Below are 9,169 nucleotides of genomic sequence, written 5' to 3' on the forward strand. Positions count from 1 at the left end.
GCGGGGAGAAAAAACCATTCGATTTGCTAAAACGCACCTTAAGAGCAAACCCATCCACATTACTGAAGGTATCAGCTGGGTCCTGCCTACAGTTATGTCAAACAAAGTGTGCTGCAAAGTGCCAACTCTCCCTTTGTGCTGTGACACCGAGAGCTGCCAAAAGATATTAAAAAGCTTGCATGAACTAGGTGATGGCAGCTGTAACTATCTAAGTTATTGCCTGGCAGCTGCAGCGCTGCCTCACTGCTGCCGGCCGCCTTTATGGTTGGTCCTCCATTTGTTTGCCCTTTCTCTAGCCACCACAGCACCAAGCCCGCTGTAGGCGAGTCACCGCCCCGGTCCCCTCGCGGCTGCAGGAGAGAGAGGAGGCTTGCAGCTCATGGCCGGGGAGAGACACCCTGGTACAGTTCATGGGAGAAGTTTGTTTCTCTTGGCCCGGCCCCAGGTCTGGTTTTGCATCGGTCAGCTCGACTCCAAGGAACCTTGGACGAGTGGATGGCACAGAGGCGAGCATGCACACCCAGGCACACACACCAAAATACAGCCTTTTGTGTTTGTGTGTATCTTTTTTTTTTTTTTTTTTGCCTTCCCTGTTGGCTCTGAGTGAGCTAGAACAATATCGCCAGCTCCAAGCCTGCCAGTCCTACATCTGCTCCCTAAAACCTCCAGCAAATAAGAATACGGTGGGGTTGTTTAACCAACACTTACAATATACACACTTTGCAGCTTCTCTCCCCCTGGGTTGCCCAGGCTCAGAGATCTGGATGCTGGTGGCAAAGGGTTGAGAGATAACGGGCTAATGATCCCTGTGGGCACCTGTCTCCTAAGCCTCCTTCCCTGGCATGTTGATCTGTGGCATAAAATACATTTCATTGTCATGGGCTTCGGGGAAGGTGTCTGTACCAAGCTGGTTTTTTGTATTCTTCTGTTGAGTTTGGTCTTTTCAGCTGTCTGTTAAATAATTCATACAGCTCATGAAAGTAATATTTCTGGGATGTAGGGGGTTCCATTTTTCCAATTCCCTTTCACTCCGTCTTTTTTTTTTTTTTTTTCTGAAGCGGTTATGGGGAGAACTTGGCAGGCGTGGCCTGAGTGGTATAATAAAACCTTCTGTCTTCCTCTCACCTCTCCAGCTCAGGCTGGGATGGCATGAGGGGTTGCTGACCTTCACTAGGCCAAGTCAAGGTCAAGGCTGAGGTTTGAGGTTGTTTTTCATCACTGTTAGAGCCATTTTTTTCTTCTGGGAAGACCTTTCTTTACAATATTCTCCCTCATGCTTGCCCAGTGCTGGGCATGGGGCTTTGCCTCTGGTAGATGGTCAGTGAGTGTCCAGCAAAAGGGATTGAACTGAGGCCATCTGGGAGGAAGGCAGGGCCCAGCATTTGTCACCTCTGTTATGGTCAAGTCAGTCAAGTAGCTAGATTGGCCGTTTTGTTTATTTTCACCTGTCAGGTTGGTATTTAGGCTTTGTCATTGCAAAAGCAAAGGCTCTTTCTTCTAGCCCTGCAGAGCCCCAAAGCTGGGTTCTGTGTCCCACAGAGAGCGGCTGCACTTCCCTCACTGGGTTGTGGTGGCCTAGTCATCTTTAAGCCTCGACTGCACTGTGAGTTCCCTAAGAGTGGTGACCTAATTTACTTTGTTCACTTGGATGACTGACATCAAAAAAAAAAAAAAAAACCAACAATAAAAAAAACCCAAAACAATGGTGGACACATAGCAAACATTCTCTAAGTGTTTGTTGAATGAATATGTGAAAACATATTTTCTGTTGGTAAAACAGGTTTCTACGGTATGTGCAACCTTCCTCAAAGTCTGTGATGAAGGGAGGTTTGTCGGAGACCTTCCATCCCACTAGGACCCCCTTTATCCTGAATCTTCTCATCCCAGGGGGGGGGGTCTTGGGGGCTCTGTGTCCAGGTGCCATGGCCTGCAGGAGGCTCTTCTCTTGAATGTGGACCTTCGGAAAGGCTACAAGACTTGGGCTGTGGAGGAGGTTGACCACTCACTTACTGACTGTGTGACCTGGGGCAAGGATTTGATATCCTGATTGGGAAATTCTATACCCACCTCTAAGAGTTATTGGTGGGTGTTATCGATCGAATGTTCGTTTCCTCCCCACATCCAGATGTGGAAGCCCTAACCCCAGTGTGGCTGTGTTTGGAGATGAAGTTTCTATGGGTCTTTTTTAATTTTTTTAATTTAAAAAAATGTTTAATGCCTACAGCACCTGGTCTTCCTAGGTGGTCTCCCATCCAAGTACTAACCAGGCCCAACCCTGCTTAGCTTCCGAGATCAGACAGCATCCGGCCTGTTCAGGGTAGCATGGCCATAGGCTGGTGCAGAGATTCAAACCCAGGCAGCCAACTTCTGATCTTGAGTGCTGAGTCATGTGTTTTGCCACCTTGGTCATGCTTTGCACTTTCTGGGGGATAAGTAATGGGTCCAGATCCTGCAATGGCAGGACTGGGATTTGAACTGGGTTCCACCTGGAATCCAAACCTTTCTATTGTATAACACTACCCTAGAGGCAGGAACGTGACCTCTAAGTAGTGGGGGTCTGCTGTAAAAGTAGCAGCAGTAATATTAAACATAGACCAGAGATATGATGACGAGTACTTAACACGTGGAGAGAGATGGCGTCTGGGCCTGGGGCGCGGGGATGGGAGCCAGGAAAACAACTGTGGTGTTTGTGGGCTAAGCAACTTGCCCCGGATCACACAGCTACTAAGCGGTAAAGGCAGGATTTGAACTCAGGTGATCTGGCTCCTGTACCCATCCTCCTAGCTGTCATGCCATGCTGTTTTCAATGGAAATGGGGTGATATTTGATAACCTTGACCTTGTGGAGGACTTTATACAAAATAAAGAAGACAGAGAGAAGGTATTGCATCTCTTCTCACAGGCCGAAGACTTGAGAGAGGGGAGATTTGTCGAATGCTTGTGTCTCCTGTGTGAAGCTGATGGCACTAGGGGCCTGGGTGCTGAATCGGGGGAGAATTCTCCTTGGCTCAGTGCTGAACGAATGGGTTTGTGTTGATGACAGCAGAGCTCACAGGACAGGTGCACTCAGGCGATGCCTTCGGTGTTCCCACGAGGCCCTCTTTCACTTCCTCACACACTGGGGCTCTGTGAAGGGTGGGAGCAGGCGTCATCGTCACTGCCCTTGCTAGGCACTGACCTCAGCTGGAGCCTTCTGTAAGCCACTGGTTCAGAGCAGAGGCTGCGGGCTTGGGATCCAGATAGGTCTCTACTAGCTGTCTAACCGTGGGCAGGCTATTAATCCTTCCGTGTCTCGTGTCCTCGTCTGGGCGGTGAGCGTAGCCATCGTGCCCCCTTGCAAGGCTGTGGTGAGGCCGGGACGAATGAAGTGCTTAGAGCTTCATGAGTAGTGCCCACTATTCCTCTTCTTGCCATTAAGCATGTCCCAGCGGCTGTCCACATGCTTGTGACCACTCACCATCATGGCACATGGACTTCACAGGTCCTCTCTTCACCCGGCCTCTTCCTCGCGGATCCTCGGGGGCTCGGTCGGAGTTTAGCATGCACTGGGGACTCTCTAGGCCCCCTCGGTGGCTCCACAGGGCTGAGATCTGACCAGCTAAGTGCTCGGTGGCTGATCGTCAGAGGGCAGAGACTTGGCCCGGCTCAGCCCTTTGGTTCCACCGCTGGTTCTTAATGACTGTGTTTCTTTGTTTTCTCTGGTGTCGCTGTCTTTATTATTATTATTATTATTATTGTGATTATTATTATTATTTACAGTTTCATTAGATGTTACAGTGAAGTCCTAGACAAAATGAGGGGAAGGGATCTGAGAGCCGAGCGTCAGTTCTTGAATCCTTACCCCCAAACCACCTTGATATTAAACTGTTTCTGGAGCATCTTTTGTGCAAGGCCTCAGGAGTCCAGCACTAACAAGCGGGACTCAGTCTCCACCCATAAAGAGCTCTCAGTCCAGGAGTGCGGCAGGCAAACAAGTGCGAAGCGGGTCTGGGATGAGGTTAATTGGGGTATCCCAGACCGAGCTCCCCTGCTGGAGGGGGGTTATGTCCAACATCCCAGGCTGACCAATGTTTGAGGGGCACTTTGAGCATTTCCTTTCTTGGTATTAATAAGAACATTGCGAGGTTTAGTAAAACTTACAGATTTAAGATTTTTATCTTTACTACAGTTGCTTGCCTTCTAATTAGCTGCCAGTGGATATTCTGCTTTGTAAATTGCCTGTGGCTAGTTTTTAGGCTCTGACTGACCTATTCCTACCACTTCAGTTTTCTCAAGTCACCTGTGCTGCCTCCCCAGAGACCCCACTTTGCACACATCAAATTTGTTCCACTCAACAAACATTATCCATAGTGAGCCTACTGTGTGCCAGGCATCGTGCCAGGCCTGGGAAATGAAAGCTGAATCAGACACAAGTGAATCAAATCTGATTCTATCCAAGGAACTTGTAATCTTTTCCTGAAAAGTGGAGCATAAATTAATTTTAAGTAAATCTGATATCAAATGTACTAAGAGAATTTACTTGTTAAAGGAACCTCCTAATTCAATGCTTGCATTTCTATACATTTTGGTGTCTTCAGAATGGGGCATCCCTGAACTCATATTAGCTGAAGCCAAAGAGAATTAGGAAGGCAGTGACAGAGGTCTAGAACTGAAGGGACCAAAGCAAACATCCAACCCGACTTCCGGAGTTTTACAGATGAGACCATTCAGACCCTGAGACATGACACAAATGTCTCTGGTGGCTGAACTGGGCCGTGGCAGAGCAGGAGCTCATTGTCAAACTTCTTCCTTATGCTCTGCTGCTTCTCAGGCTCCTAAGCCAGCTACCTAGGCTTTTGGGTTATCTGTTGGTTGGCACTGTCTGTTTCAGGTTCCTTCCCCAGTGTAAAGAACTGGCTGTATAACACGTCCATGAAACCAATAGGACTTTTTAAATCTCGGGCCCAATTGCCCCCCGAAAGCATTTGTCCTCGTGGGCCCAGGTTCAGGCCCTCGCCTTCCGCTTGGAGCTCATGTGTGGAATTTCAACCCTGCTGCAACATTTGGCTATTTGAATTCGTTCCACTCAAAGAGTGTGTGTGTGATGCCGACAGACCTCCCCTTCTTGTGCCCAGAAACCCCACTAAAGGAACAAGGACAGATGCAGCCACCACTGCCCTTAGTGGGGGAGGCCATCGAACAGAAGGGCATGAGAGCTGGGACGTGGCACGTGAAGCCGATTGCCCCAGCTACAGCAGCCCCGGGCGCGTCAGTGCCTGTTGTCCTGGGCGGCTAGAGCTTGAGGCCTGTGGTTCTGGAGGCCACCCCAGCCAACAGCGGCCCCGATGGGAGCAGGAGGCAGGAAGCGGCCTCACATGTTCTTCATGCAGCTCTTCATCTATTTTGAGTGGCAAAGTACTGACTGTGGAAGTTGGACTCTTCTCGTAAATGAAAACCTGAGGGGTTTGGTGACATGAGAGGTAGACCGAGATCAAGAGCCTTTCTTCAGAGTGGCCACCACCTGTAAAGGACAGTTTGGATTTTGGCCGTGTCCTCGTCACCCCCAATCGTCTCCCTGGCTGGGATCCTATGCTAGTCCTGGGAGAGGCGACATTCACACCACACACATTCAGAGCAGAAAAGGGGGCAGGGGGTCACTCCGGGAGCATCTCGTGGTCATCCGGAAGATGCCGATCTTCAGCCGAGTGCCTGTCAAATGGGAACAGCCTGGGGAGGGGGAGAGGGGACAAAACCAGGTAACGGAAAAGACCCAAACAAAGAGCCTTCATTTCAGCTTCTCTATCCTTTTTTTTTCAGAGGACGACGCACTACATGATCCTGGTGAACTAGAATGAGGATGAAGGGGACAGGAACATTCTCTACTGATTTTCTTTCTTCTTTTTCTATGGACGGGTGTGCGGAGCAATAGCGGGGCGATGAGAAACTTGTTGAAGAGAGCTGTGCAAACAATGGCTGGCGAATGCCAAGGCTGGCAGTCAGTGGTTCTTAATGTTTGAATGGAAGTGGCTGGAGCTGGCTTCCCCCCGACCCCCCCTCCACAGTCAGTGTTGCCAAGAAAACAAGGAGTAGCTGTTTTAAGCATTTACAAATGGTAATGTACCAACAGCTGGTCTCAGTCCAACCGAGCTATTGTAGGGGTATTAAAAAGACAGGCCAGAGTTGGAGATGTACTGCCAACCTCCCTTGCAGAGTTGGGGAACATTTTCCTTGGAAAAAAGAGGTCTTATATTCCTGCAGAGATCGACAGGACGGTTCTCCCGTGGAGTCAGTGCCTTGCTTGGCAGAGGAGGCCGCGCAGGCAGACGAGCCAAATGCTCCGGCGACAGGGAAGCGCGGAGTCAGGGGGCTCGCGCTGGGTCGATCGGCGCGGCCAGGCCCGCACCGCGGCGCGCGCACACGCGAGGGGCACGGCCGTCCCCCGCGTCTCGGTTCCCGTGGCCTCTGACCGCTGGCCTGTGCCTGTCGGCGGCGGCAGCGACACCGCCGTCCCGCTCTCGCTCGGCCTTGGCTCTCTCCTGTCAATCCGTCAGCCCTTTTCTTTCCTTTATATTCAGGCCAAGAAGAGGAAAGAAAAACAATCTCATGAAAACCCTGCCCTCTCTTCCCTCGTTCCTTATCCTCGGCCCCTCGGCGACATAGAGAGGAAGCCGCAGAGCAGTCACGCCACCGTTTCCGCCTGCTCCGCCTCTCAAAGCCCCGTCTGGGGTGTTCTTCGGGGTTTTGTTCATCTCAGGAAATTGTAATACACAGAGCATGCTTCTTCGCTAAATGTAATTACCCGCGGCCCTGTGTTTATGGATGAGGCATGGTGGAAAGTAATAGAAAATGATTATTTTTCGTTCTGAAGGCCTTCTTTATTAGTGGTGCGGTAGAGATGTCAGCTGCCTTCTCTGAATGGCAATGCAATGTTTTGCTTTTTTTTTCAGCAAGATAAACGATCTTATTTGTTGATGTTTGGTGCTTGAGATGACATTTATGTGAAATAAAAGGAACCAAATTAATAATAAAAAAAAAAATGATTAGCCAGACACAAATGAAAAATGTACATCTCTCCCCCACCCCAGTTAAGTTGTTTGTATTTACATGCTATTCACAAATAATGGCAACATGCCCAATAGTTGGACGGCGAGGATTTTTTTCTTTTACAATCATATGGCTCGATTCCGTTTTCCAGATCTTGTCTGAGAGCTGCTCTTGGAAATAAAAATGTTTGCATCCGTTTCCTCATTAATCCTTTCGTTGTAATACAACCTGCTGCAGAGAAATGGCAAAACAGATGCAACAATGAAAATTAAAAGGGATGGACACTTATCTTGGGCTATAAAAGCTGCTAACCATGTAGGAACTAGAGAGGCTTTTGGACAGAAAATATGGCAAATGATAGAAACAATCAGCAGACTAAGAGTTTGCTATTTGGAAAACTCTGGTGGGACATTTCTCTGCTCGTAACGGCTGGAGGATCACTCCTGAGTTTAGTGCACACCAGAGAGTGTGTTTGTCTGCTTTGCCTTGAGGCCTGTCTTCAATAGTTGGTGCATCTACCCATCTGGTTTTTCACTGGGCCGGAATTTTCTCGACACAAACAAGCACTTTGCAAAGAATCTATGGACTTCGTGTTTTGAGGGTTCTGTATTTTGTTCAGAAATACTGCTTCCTGCCCTCTGGGGATCATAGGTTCAGAGCAAAGCTGCTTTGACCTCGATCTTAGTTTTTGCAATGAAATACACTGTATATGGGGGAGGCGAAGGGTTTATACCATGTGCGGGGGTGAAGGATCATGACTTCGCATCGCTCAGACAACTTGATAAAAAGGAAAAAAAAGAAAGTTCCAATGCACCTTTTTGGGGATATGTGATACCAAGCTGTATATCATTCTGGGTTATTTTTTCCTTATAATTATCTGATATTATCTCATACCTATACTCAACTCCCGAATTCACTGAGATTTGGGGTCACAAGTAGATTCGGCCTTTTTGTTTGTATTTATTGAGCATCACCTGTTTGCAGTCTGGGAGTAATAGAGACAGAGAAAGGCAGAAACATAGTTTTTGCCCTTGTACAGATTATAAATTTCTTGGCAGAGTCTGGATTGGCACAATTAAATACATATGAAGACAAACAGCCAACCAGAGCCATGCACAGGGGAGTTGACGAGTGGGATGAGGACGTGGCTTGGGGCAGGAGCTTTGTTCTGCTGGAGTCCATGCATGCTGTGCTGACAGCATGAGGCCGGTACTGCTCGCTGATGGACGGATCGAATCCTTACAAGTGAACTTAAGCAAGCAGAGGAGATGGGAGCCCGTGCATGTAGGATGTTTGTCCAAATGTGTCACACCTCTGGTGACTAGCTCCTGGCTAGAGTGACACCATGGAATTATTATTTTTTTGGTCAAGATGATGGTACATTTCAGACCTGAATAGCAGGTCTGGTTGGGGAAGACTAGGGGAAGAGACTCTGAACCTGAATCAAGTCTTGGTTCTGCCACCTACTAGCTGTACATCCTTGGCCTTAAACTTTTATTGCCTCAGTTCTCAAATCTGTGAAATAGGTCGATTTCATAGTGCCTACTTTATAGCGATATTGTAAGTATAGCACAGTGCCTAGCACCAAATAAGTGCCCAATAAACGTTAGCATACACAAAGAATTGTTTTTATTGATATATATTTGCTTTGTTTTTCTTTCTATTCTTGTCTAAGATGCAGGGCTGAGTGTGTATTAATTGTTCTACTTAGGATCATCACTTGACAAGGAAGATTCTTATCTTTCCACCGTAAGGGAGGCCCCCTCCAAATTCCGTAGCTGAAGGCAGGAAGCTGGGTTGAATGGCTTCTCAGTCACTTCTAGGAATTTGGTTCTCCAACTTTGTGAATTCTTCTGCTTCGAAAGCCTTCGCAGGGCTGGGCCACAGGGAAGTATGCCTTTTGGTGAGTGGGTGGGTAGGCAGAGTTAATTTGACACAGCCCCCAGTACAGAAACAGTCCCACTCATGATGTGGTTGGGAGTCTCGTTCTGTTGAGCCATTGCATCTAGATTTTTAAGCAGTTTCATTGGCAGAACCGGTGATCTGCTCATGGTGCCGTGGACACTCAGCCCTGCTAGGCAGGCAGCACCATTTGTGCTCAGCTATGAAGGAGGTAAGCAGGGAAGGCAGGAGAAATAGTATTACAG

The 9,169-nt window shown here is 48.4% G+C and overlaps 1 protein-coding gene and 1 pseudogene across 1 annotated transcript in view; one reads left to right on the top strand and one right to left on the bottom strand.

Moving 5' to 3' along the window:
• The window catches only part of RPS6KC1 (ribosomal protein S6 kinase C1), a 222,337-nt gene extending 216,263 nt beyond the window's left edge, over positions 1-6,074 (top strand). The window contains exon 15 of the mRNA XM_025043947.1: positions 5,796-6,074. Within this exon, the coding sequence (XP_024899715.1) occupies positions 5,796-5,828 (33 nt within the window). The 3' untranslated portion in view covers positions 5,829-6,074. The remainder of the gene's footprint in view (positions 1-5,795) is intronic.
• LOC112476460 lies at positions 2,216-2,334 on the bottom strand (annotated as a pseudogene).
• Positions 6,075-9,169: the final 3,095 nt, after the last annotated feature.

This window comes from Pteropus alecto, unplaced genomic scaffold, assembly GCF_000325575.1.
Source record: "Pteropus alecto unplaced genomic scaffold, ASM32557v1 scaffold101, whole genome shotgun sequence".
Taxonomy (NCBI): Eukaryota; Metazoa; Chordata; class Mammalia; order Chiroptera; family Pteropodidae; genus Pteropus; species Pteropus alecto.